The sequence below is a fragment of the Poecilia mexicana genome, unplaced genomic scaffold (genome assembly GCF_051168715.1).
Source record: "Poecilia mexicana isolate PSO_F unplaced genomic scaffold, ASM5116871v1 scaffold_12, whole genome shotgun sequence".
NCBI classification, from domain to species: domain Eukaryota; kingdom Metazoa; phylum Chordata; class Actinopteri; order Cyprinodontiformes; family Poeciliidae; genus Poecilia; species Poecilia mexicana.
Window position 1 is genome coordinate 1467691 of NW_028263381.1, and position 27361 is coordinate 1495051.

The 27361-nt window shown below is 42.8% G+C and overlaps 1 protein-coding gene across 1 annotated transcript; it reads left to right on the forward strand.

Annotated features, from left to right (window-relative positions):
• The first annotated feature begins 776 nt into the window (after positions 1–776).
• Positions 777–27279, forward strand: xpo7 (exportin 7). Its single transcript, XM_014968134.2, has 28 exons — positions 777–869; positions 9772–9918; positions 11118–11211; positions 11344–11510; positions 12627–12692; positions 13329–13433; positions 14586–14751; positions 15102–15175; positions 15259–15378; positions 15460–15606; positions 15697–15869; positions 16886–17079; positions 17159–17264; positions 17394–17529; positions 19256–19329; positions 19426–19506; positions 19949–20012; positions 20123–20231; positions 20389–20495; positions 20576–20664; positions 20764–20871; positions 22019–22101; positions 22186–22400; positions 23517–23655; positions 23749–23906; positions 23986–24084; positions 24165–24292; positions 25044–27279. Exons 1-28 carry the CDS (start codon positions 837–839, stop codon positions 25135–25137), a joined length of 3276 nt encoding a protein of 1091 aa, XP_014823620.1. The 5' UTR covers positions 777–836; the 3' UTR covers positions 25138–27279.
• The last annotated feature ends 82 nt before the right edge of the window (positions 27280–27361 follow it).

Sequence of the window (27361 nt, forward strand, 5' to 3'; positions counted from 1 at the left end):
AGGAGGAATGAAAGTCTGTGGAAGCAAGGCCAATGATGTGTAAATGACAAGGAAACAGGAACCTGTGGTCTACATCACAAAAGACAGAGCACAAAAGACATTAAAAAGACTGAAGGAAGAGAGAAGCGAATAGAGAAAGGTACCAGGGTGAAAGAAAAATAAGTCAAATGTAAATTGAATTGGAATGAACAAAATGAAAAGGCTTAGAAAGCAGTTTATCAGAGGTACAACTCAAGTTGAGCAGTTTGGAGAGAACATGTGCAGAGATTTTTAGGTGGGGAAAGGACAGGAAACTGTTAGTGGAGCTACAGAGAGGAGTAAAACATGGAGTCTACAGAAAAGTTTTATTAATGTAAAGGAGGACATGCAGAATGTTGCTGTCACAAAGGAGATTTGCCATGGACAGAACGAGGTAGGCAAAGGTAGACTACAAAACATAAAACCTTTAACTAACTTAAACAATAAAAAAAATAATTATTTGTATTGTGGAGCATGGTTGAGTAAATCAATTTCAAATTTAAAGCTCTGCTGACTTAATTGAGTTAGATTGTTAATGTTTTATTTGTTGGTATTGTTGTGTTGTAGTCTTTGTTATAGCTGTATTAAGTTAGTCTTATATTGGTCATATTTGACAAGATATACTGCTTTATTGTTATGTTGTGTTGGTTTCGTAACATATTGGTGGGTTTTCTTGTTACTGAGATTTCTTCAACTTCATTACATTATGGCTGTTTCATTGAGCCTACTTTGTGATGCGAACAACTGAATTTCGAGCCGCCACCAGCAGGGGCGCTGTTGTCTCCTTACATACCCATAAGCGGAGGAGTGAGAGGTGCATGAAATGGAGAAAAATGGCGGATCATGTGCAGGTAAGTAGAGGTTTCATGTTTTTGTTACCGACAGTTTGTTCTAGAGCGGGAAGATGAGGTTGAACCTTGATCCAGATGCGGTGGTGCAGGTACGGAGCCGGTGTGCAGCGCCAGGGAATGCGGTGGGCGTCGGAACGCGGGACTGTGGGCAGTAAAAGAAAGGATGAGGCAGCCTGTGTTGACTCGTGGCCTGCTGTCATTGCGTTAGCTTGTGTTAGCTGCTGGACGGAACGAGAACAGACACTGTGGTGGCGTGCAGTTCCAGTCTGTGGGGTTCCCAGTGTCTGTTTTAGCTGGTGGTTTACCACCAGCGGCATGATAGCGTGCATTACTTGCGTGTTTTGGGGAAATAAACAGTAAAACACAAATGGCTGACTGTATACCACTAGCTTTCAGGCTAACATGCAGGGGTTAAGTGTGAGTTGGCGCCAATATGATCCACATTAGAAGCATTTTTCCTGTCAGGAGCAGCGGACCGGTGTGACACCTTACACTCTGCCGTTGGGATAAAACGTTATTTTCGTCTCTGTTGTTAGCTATCCGGACGCTGATGCATGCTAAGCTAACACTAGCTGCAGCCAGACGTCAACTTCTCCCGCCCGAGCTCTTTGAAAACATAACCGAGTGTGTTGAAGTGTCTGTCAGTGAAAATTACTTCATATTCACGGAATGAAGGAAGGGGGAAGTTGTTGTCAAGGCACCGGGAAGGTTTTCCCCTGTGTGCTGTTACCGGAGGGAGCTTAGCGGTGCGGTGTTGTGATGTGTAGCCCGGTCTGTTGCTTCGTGTTCAGGTCCGGACACATGTGTAGGGAATCTCAGACGGGGCAGCGCTCAACTTTCCGATTCGCTGACTGACTGTCATGAGAAAGATTTAACATTGTGTGTGGGATTTTCAGAGCAGCGTGATGTTTCCGCTTAGTGTGAAAGTGTTGTGGATAACCTACTGGACATTAAATACAAAAAAATACACACAGCAATGCTTCACGTTTTATTTGAATGTGTGAGTGAACTCCCACGGGAGGCGAGCTGCATCATGGATACTGAGTGTCGCTGCATCCCAGCAAGCTTCACCCTGTATGTTTATGGGATGCAGGAATCTGCAGCACACATCAACCTAAATAAGCTGTGATATAAACTGTCCTAAATGACGAAGCAGGAATTCTGTGTATAAACACTACTTTTTGCTCAAAAGTGGCATAAAACACCACGCAGATAATTAATGTTTGATTTTATGACAATTTATAATTTTTGGTCATTTGATGTTTGATCTTCTGTGTAAAATAGTGTATTTTACAACAAAAATTAAAAACATAATATTGAATTTATCAATGAACCTACATGACTGAACAACTGAAGAAGGACCCTCAGTGGACAAATTATGAGCTTTAAGGGAGTTTTAAAATGTCCCAGTCTCAAACTGACTTTAATTTTCCAACAAACTGTTTGCAAGGTTTTTAGCATCAGACTGACCCCCACTGCTGCTACACACTCCCCTCCAACCAGCAAAAAGAAAGCTACTATTGTTTATATTTGATTACAAATTTGCCTGTTTGGAAATAATGACAGTTGCAAAAACCAGACAGGAGGCCAATTAACAAGCTTGTTGTACTTATGTAAATTTCAGAATGGTGAAAAGTTATTTTCAAATTTTTATGAAGTATAAATTGCATTATAACTTTTTTATAATCAATGTATTTGAAGGAATAGGCACACCAACAATTTTCCCCTCTAATTTTTAAGAGTTTAATAACGTTTACACCCCATATATACACACACTCTTTAACAAAACCAAATGTAACTGATATGAATTAATTATGATAAGTTTGTGCAGCTAATATTTCTGTAGCACAGCTGTTTGCTGCCATGTTTGTTTGGTAACAACACAAATTAAATTCTTAGTTGCACAAACATGTGGCAGAAATTTATTTTGACTTAAAGAAGGTGTGCAACTTCACTCGGGTACAAAACCTGAGTAAATACTGAATACTGCTTGTGCTGTGAAATCACAGCAGGTACCTCCATGTAGTAGCACCTACCTGCCCTGCTGTGCCCTGCTGCATAACTTCATGTGTAGGTGCATCAGTAGGTTGTCTGAATCTGCACTGTGTCATTACCACACTGATCAACCCTGCACTGAGCTCTGTGTTGCACTTCTTTTACATTCAGTGGCATTTGAGCCTCAATAGAAAAACTTTTGCCTCTAAAGTAGGGCAAGAAAGTGAGAGAAGGTTATGAAGGGTTGCTATGAAATTAATGAGTTATCTGAAAAATATGATGTTCTTCAGCTTTTGATGAAACCTGGTATTATTGAGTTTAGACCCAATTCACGTTGCCAAGCAGCAAGTAATGGGTGAGGAATCAAAAGACAGAATTTCATTAGAATCTTTAGGGTTAGGTCGTGTCTCAGAAGCTGCTAAGGACGGAAACAAAACTTTAATTTGAAAGTATTGAAAACGATGTGAAGCAAGGAGACACAATCCTCACCAGATTCAAGAAGCTGCAAAAATGTCATTAGGCTATTATTATAGCATGGCTGCTAGTAACGACTATTTTAGTAATTGATTATTCTATCAGTTAATCTGAAGATTAATCGGATAAGAAAATAGGCACTTTCTGCAGATTAATAATGCATTAAGAGATCCAACTTTCTTACTTTTTGATAAGAAAACAATCATGTTATATTGGCTTAAATGCAACAACAGCATTCCTTTAGTTTACACTTCATCATTTGCAACAAAGGATGCACATGCAGCTAAAAAAAGACTGAACATTAATACAGTGCACAGTAGGGCTGAAACGATTCCTCGAATGATTCGAGTACCTCGATTACTAAAATTCCTCGAGGAAAATTTACCTGCCTCGAAGCTTCGTTAATTTATGTTTTATTAGTTAGCGCACCGTGTTCCGGCCGGGACTTCATTTGCGTTGCGCGGAGCTCTCACTTCCGCCTCTGAGTTGTTGACAAAAGCTAAGTCTCAGCGGCATAAAGTCCAATCTTCAAGATTGGCCCGTGGGGATTTTATAGATTGATGATAATGCCCGACTTTTTATCGTTTTTGGGGAACCAATAAGCATCCTTAAAATGACTGGGGGAATGCCTGGAGTACGGCAGCATTTCTCCTCCGGGGCTGCTGGTTGAAAGCGAACGGCGGGAAGAGCGCTGAGGTGAGCTGATAGCCTGAACAGGGCGGGCGGCTGAGTAGCTGATGCTTACCGTGTAAATGTAGCTTTACCGACGAACCGCACAATAAATTTCATATTCCGGTCTGAAGAAACGGGTGGCGGAGCGCATCGTAGATGGCTGGTAGATGAGTTTCTGAGTGTGACCAGTGAAGGTGTCGTAAATATCCCGTATTGCTTCCCCCCGTGTTCGTCCCCCGGTCTAACGGTTCGTCAGTCCGCTGGTCTATTTCCTCCCCTCCACCCCATGTTCGTTCATTCGCCCTCTCCTCCCACTCCAGGCGGCATTTCCCGTATTTTCAAACCCAAAGCGTGACAGGTTAGGTGGCAAGGTGAGTTTAATTAATCTATTAAACTCACTGAAGATGAATACATAAACTAAAAGCTGGATTGTAGACATTTTTTATAAGCATATTTGTGAGCCTGCCTCTTTGTTATTATTACATTCAATATAATTTCAGATTTTTCTATAACTTTTCTTCTGGTTAACTTAGAAAGTGAGCTATTATTGTTACAGGTTAGTTTTCTAAACTACAATAAAGCAACTGTTAGGGATGCTCAAATATGAAAAATTGGACTAATACTGATATCTGATAGTAACACCAGTATTATGCCAGATTTACCAATATTTCATTTTATAATTTTTTTTTTATCCAATTACTCGATTACTAAAATATTCGTTTACAACAGCCCTAGTTGTGTTCATTAAGTGAAAACCCTGTTGCACTGATTGTTATCTAGGATATCTATTATTATTAGTGTAATAATGGTAATGCTGTTATTCTCCAAAACAATCTGCTCTAATAGTTGGTAATGGGGTCAGTGAAGGGTGAAACAGTAAATATCAGTCAGGTATTTACTGTCCTGTAGATGGCTTACTGTCATCTGCAGGATCTACAGCTTAAAATAAGCTGCTAAAAACTTTATTGACACACCAGAAAGAAACACTGGAAGCAGCAGTGAAGATATCTTGAAATTTGACATTTCCATTTCAGTTGAAAATCTGAAATATTTCTATTGGTGAAAGTTGGATGAAATTGTTTAATGCTGCTCACACGTTTATGAGTTTACAACTTTTTTGTGTTTGTAGAAACACAAAAATGTGGTTATGATGTGTTTTTCTTTCAGTATGTAGATGCATTTGAGTTAGTTTGCTTTATTATGTACATTCTTTTCAAAGAAATCTCTCCAACAGATCTGACCAGCTGGTACTACCCTAAAATATCAGCTTATTATGAAAATAATAAGCTTAGCAAGCTTAACAAGGTAGGACCTCAGTTTTTATTAGCAGTTTAAGTTTAAGTGGTGTTCTCAGCTGGGGGGAAACGGAGGCAGGCTTGCTCTCAGGAACTACTGCTCTAGTTGAAATGATCAGAATCAACAGTGAAATATGAAACGTTCAAAAATTGTTTTCAGCCAACGGTTCAGCTCTGGGCTGCAATTGCTTATGCTATGAAATCACAGTAAGGACTTTAGCACAATTAGGCTAGATTAAAACTTAGCTGTTAAAGGAAAAACCTGACTTGGGGAAAACTGTATTCTAGCCATATTCTAATTGGTTTGCATTCAAGCAGGTTTGACATGGAAAACATGCTATTTTAATACAAGATACACTGATCTACAGCTCTTGTTCGGTTGAAAAAATGTTAATTTGAAGTATAAACCGCTCCATTTAACTTCACTATTTTTATCTAAAACATATGAAACATGCTTTATTATTGAAAAAGCCATAAACCTGCTTCTTATTGTTTTAGACCCTCGAATACAAAGTTGGAAGTCCATTAAATCAGACAAGCTGGAAACCAGTTAATCTAACAAATCTGGCCTTTCTGAAGGATCCAGCTAAATGTTTCTTTACTGGCCAGCTAACGGCAGACAGGAGAGGGCTGCTGCGGTAGTTACTTGCACTTGGTTGGTAAACCCAATTGTCTTCCTTTTATGGGAAATATTTCCTAATATTCTTTTCCACCAACAAGCAAGGCTGAAGCTTGACTTAAGTATCAATTAGGTCTCTAGTAAAGCAGTGTGCTGTTTCTGTTGGGACTAATCAGAGTGTACAGCTGCATAGATGACTCATCAGTCATGGGACAGAAAAAACATGTTATTAAGGAATGATGCATTTCAACTTGGTCTGTTAAAACTAATTTTCCTTGATGATAAATTGTCCCAGTAATTATTGTGATCATTATTGTGATCAACAATGATATTGTTGTTTTGAGACCATTTTCAAGTAATATATTGAGAATGGCATAATAATGCAATATTAACATCAGTCCAATTTTTCATATTTGATCATCCCTACAGTTACTTTTCCGTTGCGTAGAAAATTAACCTGTCACAATAATAGCTCACTTTTTAAGTTAACCTGGACAAAAATTATACAAAAGTCTGAAATTATATTCTATTTAATAATAAAGAGCCAGCCTTACTAAGACATTTATAAAAAAATGTCTACATTACAGTATTCATCTTCTGTCAATTTAATAGGTGAGCTCTCACTTTGAATTTATAGCTTTTTTGCCCATATGAACGACTGGATTTGGCTCCTTCATACACAGAAACGCATACCACCTATCTACCGCCACTGTGTGCTCCGCCACCCATTGGTTGGGACCGGGATGGTGTTAAATTTATTTTTTATTTTGTCCGTAAAGCTACCCTTACCTTAAGCATCAAGTACAGCACAGCAGCCTGCTGTGTTCAGTCTATCCACTCACCTGTATAAATACATCTTCCACACTTTTGCCCACTGTTCGTTCTGAACCAGGCAGCAGCTCTGGGAAGAGAGAGGCTGCCGTACTCCATGCATCGCGTCAGTCATTTTAAGGATGCTTATTGGTCCCCCGAAAACAATGAAAATTGGACGTTATGCCGTTTACATGTAGCTTTTGTCAACAACTCGTAGGCAGAAGTGAGAGCTCTGCGCAACGCAAATAATCACCCAGCTGGAACACAGTGCGCTAAATAATAGAACATAACTTAATGAAGCTCAGAGGCAGATCATTTGCCTCAAGGAATTTTAATAATCGAGGTACTCAACTAATTCGAGGAATTGTTACAGCCCTAGTTGCTAGACACCTTCTAAAACTGACTGCTTCAATTTGTTAGGCCTAAGGGTTTTGCTGGTGGATAATTAAAAATGTTGATGCTTCATTGAATTGTTTAAATTTATGACTGTTCTGATTTCTCAGTTATCTAGTCTCTAGATAAGCTGAAGATGTGTAAAATTTGTATAATTCTCTGCACCATGTAAAATATTGTTACTTTTAGTTCACCTCAACACAGCTACATCAAAACATCAGTCCCAGAGAAATGGTTGATAACAACATGGAATCAGTTCCTAATCGGCTGCATGAGAAATTCACTCATAGTTTAAAACATGTCTGTTGTAAGCCTAAAGCAAGTTAAATGAGAACCTAAATGGTTGGATTTAGATCTGGAGAGCCAGCTCCATCTGTTGGCTGGCTCATGCTGACTTGGGAGGAGTACATCAGGACATGAACAATGTCCAAATATGAGCTGGATGGAAGCAACAGCTGCGGGGCTCAGTGTGTTCCTCAGAGCGGCTCCATTCTTCTGCTACCACATTCAAAGCTGCTACAGAGCATACCAATGTGTTTCAAAAGAAGGAAAGAAATCCTCAAATCACAGATTTTTCATTAGGACAGCTGTGACCTTGTGTTTTGGTTCAGATATCCACCAGGTTTCTGATTTCCACCCATCCAGAAGCTGGTTTTCCCCAGTATATTTTAAGCCTGGAGGGCCACCAGGCTTTACTTGCCCCCCTCCATCCCCACCAGGCTAAGCATTGCTTATTTATTTATTAATTTTTTTTTCAAATGTTTGCATTTTTAAGACTTTATAGTTGGAGTTTAGGTATTAATCTTCCAATAACATATAATTATCAAGTGATATTTTCCAGTTTCCTGTCATTTAAACATTTTTTACCTCAAAAACACGACGGACCGCTGGATGAATGACTGCCCAAGCGCCCAACCACTGGACTTGGCAAGTTTTCTTGGAGAAACCCTGAGTTTTTCTTTTGCCTAAGGATAAAAATTGATCTAATTGTCTTTATAAATATGTTCAACTATCCGTATTAGGGTTGTTACAATACCAAAGTATCAATAGTACCAATACCAATAAAGATACTCAATTTGACAGGGTTTCCCCCAGAAAACTAGCTAAGCCTGCTGGTAAGGCCGTCCATCAGCGGCCCGTTGTTTTTGTGTTAAAAAATTGTTATAAGTTGACAGTAAATTTGAAAATATGGAAATGTGTGTTATTGGAAGGCATTCTTGCCAACTCTTAAACGTCTCTGTAAAAAGGCAAACAAAAAAAGTATAATTTAAATAAATATAAAAATTTTGCCTTCCAGTTAGATCACAATGGCCAGTGGGTCTTAAAGTAAGTTACATTTTGCTTTAGTAGTGTCTACAGCTTGATGTAGTATTTTGATTTGCTGGTGGTGTGGCTCATTTACCTAAACATCATCAAGCTACAGGCCCAGTCTAAGAAGAGCCAGGTGCGTGTTAGATCACATGCTGAGCTAACTTCTGTGAGATGTAAATGTAAATGGCACTCATTCTTTTCTCACAAAGATGTATGTGCTCAGATCAGTCTCACTTCACTCTCAAGTTCTGAGAATGTGTTCTTGCATTATTATGCAATGATTATTATATTACTTGAAAATTATTGTCGCGATAACTTCTGGATAAATTATCGTCCAGCAAAATTTGTAATCGTGACAAATTTAGGCCTCATCACAGGCAGCGCTAGACAAATGGAAATTCGTCTTGATTTAAAGGCTCTTGGTTTATCTTGCACTTTTCTGGATGTTTTAACAACAGTATTTTAGAGTCTATTCCCTCAGTAAAGGACTGTAGAACTGATGATGTTCTCCATCTTCCTGGTTTTGGTCAGAACTCCAGCAGCAGCGTTCTGGATCAGCTGCAGCTGGAGGATTGATTTTGCAGGCAGACCTGTGAGGAGCTGAATTCAACCTTAATGGCTAAATATTTTTTGAAAAAAAAAACAAAAAAAAAAAACACTTCTACTGATAAACTCTTTAGTTTCTTAGACCATGATTATGTTGGAGGTTTTCCTCCTAGTTCTGGGGATGAATCTGCAGGTCAAACTTTATCAAAGGCTCAGGCTGAACTGTACATCTTGTTCTGTCACTCATAGCCAGCCAACCACTGCTGCACTCTTAATAGTCATTTATGGGGAGGTTTATCGGCAGTAATTAAGTTTGTTGGTGCTCATCTCGTTCACCAGATGGCACGTGTGCAGTCAGGGTTCTGTGCGCAGCTCTTATCTGAGGACTGCAGAGTGAGTGTGCATGATGCAATTCCTGCGTACACCTGCTGACCGAGGCCTGCTGCACCGCAGTACTGCTGTAGCCAGTAGCAGCTTCTCTGCTGCTGCTGCTGTTGCTGTATAACCTGACTGCTCCACCATTTTGAATTTATCAGTGACTGGCATCTCTGTGTCGCCAGGCATGACTCAGCACTTTACAGGAATCTGATATCATTAATGTACAGGAGGCCGTCTCTTCCTCACAACAGGTGGAAAAGAGACGTCCATGTTTTCATCTGTCAGCTACAACCGGAGACCAAACGGTCCCACACTTAAGCTGTCTTCAGTGAAAAAGGGAATGTTGACTTGCTTGAAAGTTAACTGTGGGATCTGTTTGTGATTACTGTGTTTTGTGTTTGTGCAGGGCCTTGCCCAGCTGGAGATCCTGTGTAAGCAGCTGTATGAGACCACCGACACCGCCGTGCGACACCAGGCAGAGAAAGCTCTGGTGGAATTCACCAACAGCCCCGACTGTCTCAGTAAATGTCAGCTGCTGCTGGAGAGAGGCAGTGTAAGTGTCTGCAGGGGGACTCACTTCATTCACCACTAATCATTGTTTCTCTGATTAAACAATGATTTATCAAAGACAATACTCTAAAGGCTTTTTATGTCTTTAAGTGGAAAAATAATGAGATACAGTGAGTGTGGTCAGCAGGCGGCGGTACAGCCCTGATCATGTCAATTACGAAGCCAGAATTACAAGGACCTGGGCCCCTGGGCTGGAGCCAGTTTTGTTGGCCTGTTCACAAGGGAAAAACTAATTGACTAGTGCAAACTTACAACACTAATAGGTAGTTCTGTACATCAGCAGGTATGAACTGATGCTTGTAGGTCTAATACGTCCTTTAGCCAATAACTCCATGTTACCTGAGCTGCATGCTGCTTGGACTGCTGGAACCCCTCAGCTTCTTTTGGGGCCCAGAGGCCAAAGAGGTCCAGTAGGACTCCTTCAGTCTGATGGCATCCTTTACCTCCATTGTCCACCAGCAGGTCCAGGGGTGGGTAATCTAAGCGCCTAAGTATGAACAACAGTCAGACCTTGTCCTCCCACTCGTAGGCAGAAGGAAGCTATCCAGTGAGCCATAACATGCAGGCACCAAGATGGGGTAACAAGTAGAGGCACCGAGCAGACCCCCTCCTGCTGAACGTCTCTCACCAGGAGAACTCAAGAGTGAAAGAGTGTCCAGCCCCTCAAGGATACTGGTTTCAGAGCCATGTGATAGTCCGTGTCCCAAGAGCCCCAACCCTCACACAGGTGGTGAGCCCATGGGAAGGGGGACCCATGTCAATTCTTCGGGGTGTGCCCGAACAGGCGCTTACCAACATGCCCCACCTCTAGGCCTGGCTCCAGAGTGGGGCCCCAGTGACCCCAGGGAACATTGTTTTTGTTGATTTTACTCATCACAAGTGGTCTTTGGGCAGCACTTTCCCTAGGTCTTCACCTAGGATCTGTCTGCCTTGGGTGACCCTACTGGTGGCCTGAAGCCCAGGACAGGATAGCTCCTGGGTCTTTGCGACACTCAAACCCCTCCGCCACAGTAGGGTGGCAGCCAAGGGAGGGGGTCCTAGTTCATGCATCTTTCTTTTCTGTCCACATATTTTTTTTTTTTTTTACATTACATCAATAACGAAAATAATACGACATTTATTTTCGTGTTTTTAATTTAACCTACAAGCTGGCTAACATTTATATCTCTGCTCTCTTCCCAGTCTTCTTATTCTCAGCTGCTCGCCGCCACTTGTTTATCTAAACTGGTGTCTCGGACCAGTAACCCCTTACCCCTTGAGCAACGCATCGACATTCGTAAGTATATTTGTTTCTCTGGCAGCCATCTCTTTTTTCCAACATGAAATAAAACACTCCTTAGTACTCTTGACATATCAAAGCAGTCTTCACAGGACTTTTAAGTGGGACGTTGTTTTATGTAACACACAGGGAACTATGTGTTGAATTACCTGGCAACACGGCCAAAGTTAGCAGCATTTGTGACCCAGGCTCTGATCCAGCTGTATGCCCGGATCACCAAACTGGGCTGGTTCGACTGTCAGAAAGACGACTACGTCTTTAGAAACGTCATCGCTGATGTTACGCGATTCCTGCAGGTGAGAATCTCAAGTCATGTGAAATGGTTTTTTATCAGAGTTCTGAGTTCAAAGAATGTGGTTTACAGAAGTTTTGAGTTCCTGTGTGGGCTGGAAAAGTCTAGGAAATGATGGTGTTTCTGTGCTTCTGTAATATCTGTGTACATCTCTCTCCTTATCTCTGTTTTCTCTCTATTTGTGTCTCTTCTTTTACAAATGTGTGCAAATCTTTCAGTATTCTGCTAATGTCAAGAAAGCACAATTTTGCAATTGCTGTGTTTCCATTAAGTAAGAAATGAAATTAAAATCATGCATGAATAAGCTTGTTCACATGACGAGTCATTAAAAACCATAGTAGCAACAGATGTAAACAGTTATGAGATGCATAGTATTCATAATTCAGCCATGGTGCTAGCGCTCATCGTCTGTCAGCCAATCAGTGGAGATGTCTGCATCTTATTCAGGTGTTGGAGCAACAAGCTTCCCTTACTCATTTCCTTAATATACATCCATCTCTGTAGCCTCTAATTAGTCTGAAAGTTTATATGTTTTTGGTGTGTGTGTGTGTGTGTGTGTGTGTGTGTGTGTGTGTGTGTGTGTGTGTGTGTGTGTGTGAGTGCGTGCGTGCGTGCGTGCGTGCGCGTTTGTTTGTAATACCTTGTGGGGACGATTTTCCTGACATATACTTCGTTGTGGGGACCAATTGCTCCTCCTGTGGACCGGAGCCTGGTCCCCACAAGGGGAAACCCTGTTTTTGGGCCAGGGGTCAGATTTAGGGCTAAGGTATGAATTGAGTTTGGGTTAGGGCTAGGGTTAGGTATGTGATGGTTAGGGTTAGGAAAAGGGTAAAGGTAAGGTTTAGGCTGTAGAATTGAATGGAAGTCAATGGAAAGTCCCCACAAAGATAGCCAGACAAATGTGTGTGTGTGTGTGTGTGTGTGTGTGTGTGTGTGTATGTAGGGGGGAAAGTATTTAAAGCTTGAGCTTTAAATCTAGCCTGTTCATTCGTAATGAACTACTGTATTCATACCTGGAGATGGAATGTGAGGCTGAAGAACAACTGAAAATGGTCATAAAAGCTGTTGAACCTGAAAACCAAAGTTTGTTGAACCAAACGTTGGAACTGTGTGTTTCCAGGACAGCGTGGAGCATTGCATCATAGGTGTCACCATCTTGTCCCAGCTGACGAACGAGATAAATCAGGTAAGTTTTCCTGTGAGTGCTTCAGTGTGAGGTGTAGATATGTAACTGGAACGGTGGAAGGAAGAGGAATCTGAGCCGCTAACAGTTTCAGAGCGTTCCAGTCTGGATTGGAGGGCTCATCATGTGACAAGCTCTAGTGCTAAAGCTATTCCCAACTGTGTTAAAGACAGAAAATGTAAAGATTTTCATTTGTGCTGCCTGCCAGGTGGTGACATAGAAAAGCAAATGTTTGCTTCGATTCTTAAGAACAAAACTCAAGCTGCTCAGATTGAAGCAGTGTGTTGGTGTGACTGGATGAGCCTGTTGAGATGTAAACTGATCAGTGGCAGCAGATCCTTATTTAAGATCTACACTTAAAAAGTTGTTTTGCCTCTTGTCTGGACTCTCTGATTATGGTATAAATTGAGTCTTAAATCAATCACCAATCAAGCTTATTGGTTTATTGGTACAGTATATTTCAGCAGCAAGTGCTTTACATCATTAAACACAAAAATACAGTCATAAAAAACAGAAAGCAAACAAACCATTGGCATTAACATGATATCATTTTCATGATGTCATTAACATGATGTCACCTCCCTGCTGTTCCTCAGCATCAGGAAGCCGAGCCGCCCCTCATGTTTCTGTCTCCCTCAGGCCGACACCACGCATCCGTTGACCAAACATAGGAAGATCGCGTCATCGTTCAGAGACTCCTCGCTTTTCGACATCTTCACACTTTCCTGCAACCTCCTCAAACAGGTCAGTACAGAAGAGAACGAGTCCAACTCTCTCAATTTTTTTTTATTTTACACAAAGATGCACTGGGAAGTTGATTGGGGGAAAAACGTCAAAATCTGATCTTCTAGTCAGAAACTACCATCTCTAAGAGCTTGTACAGACTGCATGTTGTTAGGTTTTAATAGGTGAAAGAACAATCCTTAGTTTATTTAGCTGGTTCTGCTGTTTTCTCTTCCTGTTATCTTTCCAAAATAATTGCACCAATTTCATTACACTGTACAGATCCACAGCGCCTCCTCCTGGACTTAGATGTTAGTCCCCAGCTCAGGGGCATTTTCACCATTTTCACTTCTTCTCCTGTCCTCATCTTTGCTCTGCAGCCATGTCTTTAGTCTCTTCCTCCTTCCATTTTGTTGCTGTGGACAAACTGCGTCAAACTTGTACTTAAACCACCGTATGTGAGATTAATTTTCTATATGGTTAAAAGACGGGCAGTATTAAGTGAAATCGATCTTTTTGAGCCTTGCATCGTGTTATAATGTTGTTTTCTAATCAAAAACATACGTGGAATGTGGCTTTGATTCTTTCATGCATGTTTGAGAAATCCTTTAATCTCCCATGGCAACCATTCTGGGTCCCTAAACACACACCTCCCCACACAGATCCTTCAGACTAGCCAGGAGCAATTAGCAAACACCTGGTGGAACTGCTCTTCTGCTGAGCTCATCACACAAACTACTTCTCAGTGCAACTCTCCTAAGAATGGTTGTAAACGGCATAATGGAGAAACATTGCTGTGATGATGTGATGAAGGCAGTGTTGTCAGAAAGAGCAGGAGCTTCTTAAAGAGACAGTGGCCCAATTTCATGGTGTTGAGTTGCAAAGTTAAATTTCTTTTAAGTCATGTTTGATTTACAGATAAATAATAACTGTAGGTAACATAGTTACGTGATTGTGCTGTAAAATGAAAAATACATAGCAGAATATATCTTTTTTACTTCCGCTCTTTAGGTATTTACATTTAAAATGTTTTCATTGAGAGCAAAATGAAACCATAGTGAAATTCATTGTTTGTGTGCAGAAACATGGTGAATAAAGTTGACTGTGATTTTGAACCTTCTGAGCCAGCACAGGCAGGAAGTGATGGTGGCGTTTCTGTCGTCTCATTTCCAGGCTTCAGGGAAGAACCTGAACCTGAACGATGAGTCGCAGCACGGCCTGCTGATGCAGCTCCTCAAGCTCAGCTACAATTGCCTCAACTTTGACTTTATAGGAACTTCCACAGACGAGTCATCAGATGACCTTTGCACTGTACAGATTCCAACATCATGGAGATCAGGTAACTTAGTGTTGAGCACAGGGTTGTTCAGAAGAAAGCCCTAAAAGGGGCATCTCCAAGTTAAAGCTCCAATAATGCATTTCTTTTCAAATTAATTGAAGCTTTAATAAATGGATCATAAATAGTTCACGTTCCAGTACTTTGAATCCAAGATTAATAAATAACCTTTCTTCATTTTTTGACACTCTCAGCTTCAAAGTAGTACATAATTGGATTGAGGAAAGAAATTATATTTAGTTTCCAGATTGCAAATGAAAATTTTCAAACAGTCAAATGCTTTATTATTTAATAGTCACCAGAGTTCAGACCTGGATGTTCTTTATTAACTTTGTGTTTGATCTCTCCTGCAGCGTTTCTCGATTCCTCCACCCTGCAGCTGTTTTTCAATTTATATCATTCCCTCCCTCCATCCCTGTCCCCGCTGGTAAGTGTGAGCTGGTGTGGCTGGGCTGGAGGTGGAGCAGTAAGGTTTCTGTTGGATTCTGAGCCAGTTGTGTTCCTGTGCAGGTGCTGTCCTGTTTAGTTCAGATCGCCTCTGTCAGGCGGTCTCTCTTCAACAACGCAGAGCGAGCAAAGTTCCTCTCCCATCTGGTGGACGGCGTGAAGAGGATATTGGCGAACCCGCAGGTAAGGAAGTCACCTGACCCGGACGTTCCCCTGTTTGTCCGGTCAGGTGCTGCTTTGTGATGCATTTCTTTTGTGCAACAGTGTCTGCCGGATCCCAACAACTACCACGAGTTCTGCCGCCTGCTGGCGAGGCTGAAGAGTAACTACCAGCTGGGGGAACTGGTCAAAGTGGAGAACTACCCAGAGGTGATCCGTCTCATTGCCAACTTCACCGTCACCAGCCTGCAGGTGAGGCTGTCAGCTTCCACTCCAAGCAGTTTAAAATAGCAGGAAGTTGTGGGTTCTAACAGCTAGTCTGGGGGTTCTGTGGGGTTGCAGCACTGGGAGTTTGCCCCCAACAGTGTCCACTACCTGCTGAGTTTGTGGCAACGCCTGGCAGCGTCTGTCCCCTACGTCAAAGCCACCGAGCCCCACCTGCTGGAAACCTACACCCCAGAGGTGACCAAGGCCTACATCACGTCGCGGCTAGAGTCGGTCCACGTCATCCTCAGGTAGGTTCTGCTGAGGCTGTCAGGACCGCAGATCACACTCTGCTCAGTGGTTGTCATGAGTCTACCCAACGTTTCTGGTTTCATCCTCCTGCAGCGTTTAACGATGGGCATTTCTCAGATATCTTCCCCTATAGACAACACATGAATGTTGCTAGGTTTCATGATAACAAGAAACATGATCAGATGGAATGAGCTTGAAATTAATCGACTGTTACACAGGAAGTCCAGTTGACAGCTTAAACCCAGCCAGGCTAACTGTCGTTTATTTGATTGATTAAAAAAATTAAATGAGATTAATCACAATTAGCATTGTGATTAATCGTGATTAATCACTATGATTAACTTTGTAATCTTGAAATGTAAAAATGCATATTTCCAAAATATGTTTTACCGTCTCAAACCAAGCATCCGTTTTCCAGGTTTTCATAATCTGGAAGGTTTAAAAGAAGTTATTTCCAAATGGAATTTGAAAGAGTTAACTATAATCTGGTGCTTTGGTGGAAGAATATTTTCCTCTTAGAGTAAATAGGCTACGTACTAATTTGGTTTTTTATCCAAATGTCCACCGCAGTGTTTTTTATTTATGTTTTTTTTTTATTTTCAGTAGCAGGGGTTGATTATTTGACAGTAATCTGACAGGAACAGGCAGAGAGACGGGAGTAGAGAGTGCTGTACTGAGAGCTGTAGCAACTGTGTACGGGGCGCTGCTCTAACACTGTGGCTTTTAAAACACATTTTTTTCCTGAACACACCAGTCTGACTGTAATGGCGTATCTATTCACTTGTGTTTGTGACTCTGCATTTCTGCAGGCAGCACCAGATGGCGCTGAGAGAGAGGCCTTTAGGCTGTTAGGTCAGAATAGACTCGTTTTATGGAAGGGGAAAACCAGAGTTGTCTGGGTTTCTCCTTCCAACCCTTATGGTTATGGGGGAGCTGTACTCCTGACCATGAACTTCCTGCTGTAGCTACATGCATTCTGTCCCAGCTACATCCAGTCGTCTTGTTCTCTCCACAGAGACGGCTTAGAGGACCCTCTGGATGACGCCGGGCTGGTGCAGCAGCAGTTGGACCAGCTGTCCACCATCGGCCGGTGTGAATACGAGAAGACGTGTGCTCTGCTGGTGCAGCTGTTTGACCAGGCGGCTCAGACCTACCAGGAGCTGCTGCAGTCCACCAACTCCAGCGCTGCAGACGTCACCGTACAGGAGGGTACGGCCAGCCAAACGCGTTCAAACCCAGCCGCAAAAAGTCAACGAAAAGAGTCTCAGCTTTTGTCTTCTGTCTGCAGGTCGGTTGACATGGTTGGTCTATATAATCGGTGCCGTGATCGGTGGACGGGTGTCATTTGCCAGTACGGATGAGCAGGATGCCATGGATGGAGAGTTGGTCTGCCGGTAGGAAGCGTCTCTGTTGAATTAAGAATAATTTAAACAGACAACTGGCCTAACTTGACTGCGGTTTGGTTCCAGTCTTTCTGCTTTCAACATGCTGTAGTTTCTGACTAGGTTTGGTTTGCATGTCAGGGTTCTGCAGCTGATGAACCTGACGGACTCCCGGCTGGCTCAGGCAGGCAACGAGAGGCTAGAGCTGGCCATGCTCAGCTTCTTCGAACAGTTCCGAAAGATCTACATCGGCGACCAGGTGCAGAAATCCTCAAAGGTGAGGCACTGCCCACGGCTGTGGAGCGGGCTGGATCACAGGAAGCCTGCGCTGTCGTGATGCAGACTGACATTTGTTCTCCCTCTTTAAGGCACAAACTGCAAATTGTGAACTTCTCAGATAAGTGGTGGAAAGTAGAAACTGTGGTGTTGGTGGTGTTTTTGTAGCAGTTGTGTCTGTAAAGAAATCATGAGTAAGCTGTCCATCTGTGGCCAGAGATCTGCTAGGCTGCAACCAGGAAAGGTTTTCTGAGAAAAAGAATTAAAGGGGCAGTGTTATGTAAAATGGATGTTTTTGAGCTTTACATCATGTTATGATGTTATTCCTTCATCAAAATCATACCTGGAGTGTTGCCTTGATTCTTTCATGCATGTTTGAAAAATCCTTTAATCTCTATGGCAACCATTCAGCTGTGCAAAACGCCTGGGGAATCTAGCTCCGCCTCCCCTTCAGAGCTGCAGTTTCCAAGCTTCAGAGCTTCGACTCCCCAACTCAACTCCTTCAGACTAGCCAGTAGCAATTAGCAAAGACCTGGTGAACCTGCCCATCTGCTGAGCTCATTATAGGAGCAACACTGGTAAAATGGTTGATAAAAGGTTAATAGAGGAGCCATGTTGTGATGACTTCCACTTCACAACACGAGTTTCAGAATGAGCAGGAGTTTTTAAAGAGACAGAGGCCAAATTTCAAAGTCTTAAATTACAAAGTAGAATTTCTTTTAAGTCATATTTGATAAATAGCATTTTGATAACAACTAAAGGCGACGTAGTTACTTGGTTGTGCTACAAAAAGGGTCTGTAGCCTGAAAACACATCATACTGCCCCTTTAAATCCCAAAGCAGAGCCAGAGGTCTCCAGCTCTGTCCTGCACATCTTGGTTAGGCTTTAGTTTGGCTCTTTATCCAACAAAACCTTCTGAAAAGGTTGTCCCACCTCAGAAACTCAGCTTTGAACATCATAAAATGTAATAACTAGTATTTCAGCTGCACACTGCAGGAGGAGCAGGTCACATGACTGACAGATGGGTATTCCCAGCACAGGGTCTCTCTGACTTTTATTATTTACAACTAGAAAATAATCTATAGGGCTTATACTACAGATTTGCAAAAAAACAAAACTCAGCTGATTGGTAAAACCTGGGCACAGATGGTAGAACAAGTATGAGGATCTCCAGTAGCTGTCATTGAACAATGGCTGAGGAGCCGAATCTGATACTTCAGATCACACTGGGACGTCCCTGTGGTGGACAGCCTTCAGTTTTTTCATTTTCTGATTGCATAAAAACATAAAAACATGCATTTAGGTGGATAAGTTTCAGTGGGAATGCAGACTTTTACAGCAATAGACAGATTTGTGAGTTTGTGAGTTTTTGTTTTTGATTAATTTGTCAACTTTTTTATACAATCTAAATGACAACTGTTCTTCTTAAAAATGATTGTACATTTAGGAGTATTCAGCCACATTTTGCAGGTATTGCATTCCATAAAGCTGTAAACAAAGACTAAAGACACGCTGAAGATGACTGTAGGTCAGGGGTCAGAGGTCAGGGGTGTGCAACCAGCGGCTCTTTGGATGTTCCACAGTGGCTCCTAAGAAGTTTGTGTTAAAATAAGGACGATGATTTCTTTGTATGTTGCCTCGGGAGAGAATCGTGTGGTCATCAGACATCCAGCACCTGTAGGAGGTGAAACCTGATGTATGTCATTGAAACATGTTTGTTTTCCAGCTTTATCGACGATTATCAGAAGTTCTGGGGCTGAACGATGAGACGATGGTCCTCAGCGTCTTTATAGGGAAAATGTAAGAGGCCTCAGTCTGAGGAGTGTTTTCCTTACACCACTTTGTGTCCCGACTGTTTTGACTGGTTCATTTGACTGTCTGATTCTTTTCTTCCAGCATTACAAACTTGAAGTACTGGGGCCAGTGTGAGCCAATCACGTCCAAAACACTCCAGCTGCTGAACGACCTCTCCTTAGGATATCCTTACTGAGTGTGTGGAAGTGTGTGTCTCTGACTTCTGTCCGGGTGTCAGGTCTTTCAGAATCCTGACCTGGGAATAACTGGCAGATATATTGGACTTCCAGGATAACAGAAGGACAGAATTAGGAGATCCAGTTCAGGCTGAATGCTGTTCTCTTCAGAGTTAACCTTCATATACCACATCGCTGCTGCAGAAATCTGTTCAACCTTCAGAGCTGCTAATGTTGGTTGACCAGGTTTCTGTCTAACCTCGTCAGCTTGTTTATATCTGTTCACAGAGAGACACTCACTTTCATTTTAGTAGTTTACATCAAAGCATGACGAGCCTCAGTTAGTCGTCCTGGTCTTCATATGTGCTGTTTAAAAGGAGAAGAGCTTCCTGCTGCTGGTCAGGATCCCACCAGGATGTGAGTTTCTCCTTGACTTCCTGTTTGTGCACATACAGCAGCGTGAGGAAGCTGGTGAAGCTCAGCGCTGTCCAGTTCATGCTGAACAACCACACCGTGAGTATTTCCCTGGACCGGGTCCAGATCACACTTCCAGAGTGGAATAGCCAACCATCACAGTCACACACACTAACAAGGGGTGTGTGTCGATATTTGTGCTGCAACAGAGTGAGCATTTCTCCTTCCTGGGCGTGAACAACCAGTCCAACCTGAGCGACATGCGCTGTCGGACCACCTTCTACACGGCCCTGGGTCGCCTGCTCATGGTCGATCTGGGTAAACGCAAACACACACAGTCAACCTTTAGCCTGTTGGCTTGTCTCTGCCGGTGGGAGTTTAATGGTGGGGTGTGTGTGTGTGTGTGTGTGTGTGTGTGTGTGTGTGTGTGTGTGTGTGTGCGTGCGTGCGTGCGTGCGTGCGTGTGTATGTGCAGGTGAGGACGAGGACCAGTTTGAACAGTTCATGTTACCTCTGACCGCTGCGTTTGAGGCTGTGGCTCAGATGCTGAGTACGAACACATTCAACGAGCAGGAAGCCAAGGTGAGGTGAACACACACACTTCCTCTGGTTGTTCTGGTTCTGCCCCAGCACACTAACGGTTCCCTGTCCGTCTCTTCTAGAGGACTTTGGTGGGTTTGGTGCGAGACCTCCGAGGCATCGCGTTTGCCTTCAACGCCAAGACAAGTTTCATGATGCTGTTCGACTGGATGTATCCTTCCTCCTTCCATCCCTCCATCCCTTTATCCAGCTGCTGTCTCTCTTCTTGCTGTAACTGACCTAGCTGAAGTGTCCTTAACCAGCTCTGCAGATACCCAACGTACATGCCCATCCTGCAGCGGGCCATTGAGCTGTGGTACCACGACCCGGCCTGCACCACTCCTGTCCTCAAGCTAATGGCAGAGCTAGTTCACAACAGGTACACACTTCCTGTCATGCTGAGTAGACTAAGACTCTGGAGTTACTGTCATGAACCCATTGGTTCCACCAGACTGGTTCCAGTTCTAAACTGGCGTCAGTAGCACCATTTCCATTACAAACGTGCGCAAAACGTAGTCAATATTCTACTAATGTCAAAAAAAAAAAAAAAAAATTTTGCAATAGCGATGTTTCCATTACATAAGAAACGGGATTCAAATCACATGTGAATAAGTTTGTTCATGTAATAAGTAACTTATCATTCTGCTACCACTTCCTGTCGCTGTCTGTGGTTTCCACCTGGTGTGAAATCAGACTGATGATCATGTGACTTATGTGATGCGAAAGAAGTGTTTACGTTACAGTTTTTTTAAAATAAATATTTCACATTTATTATGAAATATACAAAGAGACTTTTAAACTATTGCTCCACACTAAGACATGCAAGGGAAAAGCTCTTTGCAGAAATTCTAAACAAAGACTAATAATGAATTTTATTTGCCACAGTTGACAGACTCACAAACCGTCCTGTGACTGAACCACCTGAACTCCACTCCAACAGGTGGTAGATGTAGTTTCTATTGCCATCCAGCAGGTGGAGCTGCAATATCAGCTGACTAATAAGAAAAACAAAGAATGATGTGATCATCTGGATGGATGAACACATAAACAGCCATCCTGACAATGTCTCCATGAAACATAGAAGATTAGAAATATGCTGAATTCATTTTATTCACAGTTTTATTAACTTTTAACATGGTACTGTGATTTTCAAACTTTTATACTCCATACTGAGCACAAGATTATTGTGTTTGTTTTACTTTAAAATATTTTACAGGTTCCAAATTGTTCATGTTTACACTGTTAAAAGTAACATATGCCACCATGGCAGTTCATATTGGCAGGAAAAAAAAAATTATAATTTAAACCTATAAATATTATTGGGTTCCTTAATTAATTATTTGTGTGCTACCTATTACTAAATTTAATATTTAGTAATAAATGATTTAAATATTGACATATTTATATCAATAAGGAATCAAATTGTGACCCAAAGAATCTCAATTGAATTGATCTGTGAGGGTCTCTGCTGCGTCCGTCTCTACTTCCTGCTGTGTGTGATGTCAGACAGTTTGTTTTCTCTGCAGATCGCAGCGGCTTCAGTTTGACGTATCGTCACCAAATGGGATCCTGCTGTTCAGAGAAACCAGCAAGATGATCACCACATATGGTATTTGGACTGGAATGCAGCCTGAAGTGTGATGGAAGCTAACAGTAGCTAATGGTAGCTAACAGTAGCCTGTTTGTCCCCCAGGGAACCGGATTCTGACTCTGGGCGAGGTTCCTAAGGACCAGGTGTACGGCGTCAAGCTGAAGGGTGTCAGCGTGTGCTTCGCCATGCTCAAGGCCGTGCTCAGCGGAAACTACGTCAACTTCGGGGTCTTCCGTCTCTATGGCGACGACGCTCTGGACAATGCCTTGCAAACCTTCATCAAACTACTGCTCTCCATCCCTCACAGTGACTTACTAGTATGTTGAGTTTTTTCCTGCAGTTAGACAGGATGTCTCTAATGGCCTCAACGTGAAGCCACTTCTTTGTTTTTATGGGATGCTCTCTGTTGATGCTTGCTTCCTAATCAGTCTGGAATCTGGTTTCAGGATTTTCTGCTATGTGTGTCTGAGTCCCTCATGTTCATCCTCATCTTCTTCCCGGTGCTTTTTTTTTTCTCTTTTCTTTCTGTTTTTCCTTTGTGACTTCTTTCTTCTGTCCTTCCATCCTTGTGCACTTTCTTCCTTCTTCATTTCCTTCCTTAAATACTTGTACCCTGGCTACTCATCTTCCTCATCCCTTCCATACTTAATACTTCTATTTGTCCTTCCTTCTTTCCTCCCTTGTATCTTACCCTCCATTATTTACTTCTTTTCCTCCATCTGGTTTCATATTTCTCAGATTCAGATTCTATATTTAATGCCTGCCCATAAATATATTGCAATAAGCTAATAATTAATTGCATGATAAATTAAAATTAGTTTGATCATTTCTTTTCTGATGATTCATATTTTTTGAAGGGGCATTTTATTTATGGTTTTATTTTGTATATTTAAAATATGTTCCAGTTCTAATGTTAAAAATTACAGTTTATTGGAGTTTGAGAGGGCAAACTTGCATTATCACACCATTTTCAATAAATTTCTTAAAAATGGTCTCAAAACAATAATATTATTGTTTATCACGGTAATTAATATGACATTTTATTGTCCAGTAAAATGTGCTATTGGGACAGGTGAGTCCACACAGCCTTAAAAAGTCTTAAATCATTTTCTCTTTTTTTTGTAAGCTGGCCTTAAATACATTAATAACAGCTCTTAAACTTTGCAGTGGCATGACTGTTGAATCTCACATGTTTTCTGGTGGGATTTTTGGTGAAGCCAAAATTTGAGTCGCCTGGTTACATCTTTGTTTTCTGAGGTCTTAAAAAGTCTTAGGTTTACCTGCAGATGTTCTGATGAAAGTTATTGGATGTTAATATTTGATAGTTTAGAAGGACTGAGACATGTAGCGGAAACCAGCAGGTGGATGTAGATTTCCTGACCAGTGTCCAGCAGTGAAATCAGTAAGTGTGTGTGTGTTGTCTGTCTCTGCAGGATTACCCGAAGCTCAGCCAGTCCTTCTACTCCCTGCTGGAGGTTCTGACTCAGGACCACATGAACTTCATCGCCAGTTTAGAGCCGCACGTCGTCATGTACATCCTGTCGTCGATATCAGAAGGCCTCACGGCGCTGGGTGAGTCCCGGTGGCGGTCCGGTCTAACCGGGACGACGGGCCGATCTGGGTTTTCACCTGTCTCTCTCTTTCTGTGTGTGTGTGTGTTCTCAGATACGATGGTGTGCACCGGCTGCTGCTCCAGTTTGGACCACATAGTCACCTACCTGTTCAAGCAGCTGTCACGCTCCACCAAAAAGAGGCCTGCTCCCATGGCAACAGACGACCGCTTCCTGCACATTATGCAGCAGCACCCGGAGATGATCCAGCAGGTCAGACCAATCAACTCGCAGCTTCCCGTGGTGGCGCGCTGTGTCCGCTCAGACTGACCGTCTCTGTGTCGTCCTGCAGATGCTGTCCACTGTGTTGAACATCATCATCTTCGAGGACTGCAGGAATCAGTGGTCCATGTCCCGGCCCCTGCTGGGCCTCATCCTGCTCAATGAGAAGGTGAGCTCCTCCCTCTGCTCTCACCTGCTGCTGTCTTTGAAGTGTGTTTCAATGGATGTGTGTGTTTGTGTGTCCTGCAGTATTTCGCTGACCTGAGGAACAGCATCGTCAGCAGCCAGCCTCCTGAGAAGCAGCAGGCCATGCACTTATGCTTTGAGAACTTGATGGAGGGAATAGAGCGAAACCTTCTAACAAAGAATCGAGACAGGTGGGTTGGGTTTCAGGCTGTCTGTCTTCCTGAGGGCCGGGGTCCCTTCAAGCAGTCTGTGCTGGTTAAACTACAAATCCCACAATAACTGCAGGTGAGAAGTGACCCTGTTAATGTCCATGTTGGCTAACTGGAGCAGAGTACTCAGAGTCGATTTGAAGCAGTATTGCTTAAAATCGACTTTCCTCTCCCATTCAACTCCTTCAGACTAGCCAGCAGTAATTAGCAACACCTGGTGAAACTGTGGATCTGCTGAGCTCATTATAGGAGCTACTTCTTAGTGCAATGCTGATAAAAACGTTGTGAAAGGGTTAATAGAGTAGCCATGTTGTGATGACTTTCTGAAGGCGGCGTTTCAGAAAGAGCAGTTTTTAAAGAGACAGAGGCCCAATTTCAAGACTGTAAATATCAAAGTAAAATTTCATTTTAGTCATCTTTGATATGTAAAGTATTGTCATTACAACTGAATGAAGTTAATATAATTACTTGACTGCTATAATATGGCACTATGTGACTGGAAAAACACACAGCACCGTCCCTTTAAGTGGGCCAGTATGTTCTGGTACTAATAGAACCTTCCAGTGTAGTGAGACTTTATTTATGCCCATCCACCTGGCCCTCTGCTCTCCTTTTGCAGAATCTGTTTTTAAAGTCGAACTCTTGTAAAACCATCTGAATCTTTGATCTGTGATGGTTGAAGTTTAAAGTCGTGTGTGTGTGTGTGTGTGTGCGTGTGTGTGTGTCCATGCAGGTTCACACAGAACCTGTCCGTGTTCAGGAGGGAAGTCAACGATAGCATGAAGAACTCGACGTACGGCGTCAACAGCAACGACATGATGAGCTGACATTCCACACAGCAGAGCCTCACCCAGCCGCAGAGCGGGCGCCCCCCCTGCCCCCCACCCTGCATCCTCCTCCCCCCCACTCCCCCCAGCTTCCTCCCTGGGCCGGGCTGCCTAAGGGAACATCTGCTCATCCCAACACCACATTGGCTAAACTTTCCCGCCTTCTTTTTGATATAAGCATATATAAATATATACAGATCTATTTTAAAGCCAGTCCGTGTTGGTCTGACTCACCTGGCGGAGGGGGGAGGGAGGGGTGGGGTCTGGTAGTGGGGGGTGGGGGGGTTGCATGTCTTGGCACGTCTTGGCACTCTAAATCACTGACAGAGGAAGGCAAGAGTGCTGTGGCTGAGAAACGGAGGAAACGGGACCGCAGAGGACGAACACCGGTAACCGTAGTAACCCGCTTCTGCCTGCCTTGTATAGAAAACACACAGAAAAAAAACAAAACAAACAAAGTGTAAATTTTTTTTCGTAACATTTTGAACAATGTTTATAATGATCGAATTTAAACCAGATGATGAGTTGAGGATTGAACCCACGTGTGATTGAGCTTTTTACAGTGTAGTGAGTTAGTGCAAACTGTCCGTCTGCGTGGGGGGTGAGGGGGGGCAGAGGTACACACACTAACAGAAAGGGAGTCAGAGCACCATGCTGTACATTTTTCTCAGTCTCTGCTTGAAGTGATGTAAATAGTTGTGCAGCAGCAGGGAGGCAGCTCTTAAAGGAACATTCTGCTGTTTTTATTCAGTCCAATCTTTCAACATGGCTCCTAAACGTTAGCCAGCAGGAGGAAGCAGAGAAATCTCCCACGTGGGTTTGCTGCTCCTCGGTTCTTCTTAGTTTTGGAACGTGACACTAACTAACTTCTGGCTTTCCCCACAAACGAATATTAATACGCAGCCAGTGTTCTGGCTGGGTTTCACCAAATCGCTTCATCAGTGAGAGTAAATCAAACGTTAAGTGGTTCTGATGTGATCCCACCCGGACTCTTCTGTTTTCTCCAAGGGTTTCAGTCATGCTAGCTTTTCATCCATTTTGATCATAAGAAGAAAAGCAGTCTTTAAGAGGTATTCCTGTAACAGAGACCAAATATGGAAGTTATCTGTAATATAAAACAAAAACAATCAATAAAACCTAAAGAATGCAGAGTGAGCATTAACACGCATAAGATTAGAGGCGGACTCTTCCTCTGCTGTAGTTTTAAACATTATGGAGTTTTTTTTCTGAAGGAGTTAAAGAAACATCTGTGCGTCATTCCTCACTGCTGCTTTGCTTTCCAGCTGCAGTGAAACATCTGCTCAGTGTTTCTTTCTTCCCTCAGTCTTCTACCACCAACCAGCACTAAGTTGCTCTGCAGTGTTTCTGCTGTCCTGCCTGAACGCCGTAGAGTCGGGAGTCTGAATGTGGCAGCTGATCAGAAAGAAAACCCAAACAGAAAAACAAATCCCCCCCAGCAGATTTTTCCTTTAAAGCCTGACGGTCCTGCAGGCGTCACACACACGCCTGCTGCTTGATGACGTGTAAGCAACATGGTCGCAGCTCCGTTTCCCCCTCTGGCAGGCTCGGTGCAGTATCCACCATTTTGTTTACACTCTGGATTCCTCGGACCCCCGTTTGGGTCCTGCAGTGAAGTCCTTTTGGTGTGTGTATGTGTGTGTGTGTGTGTGGAGTGGAGTGGCTCTCTGTTGCCTGGTGTGTGTGTTGTCACTTGGTGAACTTGCGGTAGAGCTCAAATGGCCAAGGTGTGTGTGTGTGTGTGTGTGTGTGTGTGTGTGTGTGTGTGTGTGTGTGTGTGTGTGTGTGTGTGTGTGTGTGTGTGTGAGACTGAATGATCAGAAGGGGAAGCCAGCGTGGAGACATGGAGACCAGCTCAGCCTGAAGAACCTCAGTAGAAGTCGGGACAGTGTAAAGGCGTCTCTTAGCAACGTGTGTTACTCTGTACGATGTTGCTGCTAACTGTTTGTGACAACTAGCTCATCTCTAACCATGTCAGCACTCACGGATGTTCCTAAGTTTGGTTTGTGTCCCTGATTTGAATGTGTTGGGTCCATAGAGTGAATAGCTGTTTGAGTTGTTTGGATGTCTGCTACATATAGTGTAAGCATTGTGACTGCAAATAAACCTCATTGATTTTTACAACACTGCTGAATGTGGGTTTGTTCCTCTGGATCTTCATGCTGATCCTCAGCTGGCTCAGAGGTCCGTTTTTCTTTCCCCAATA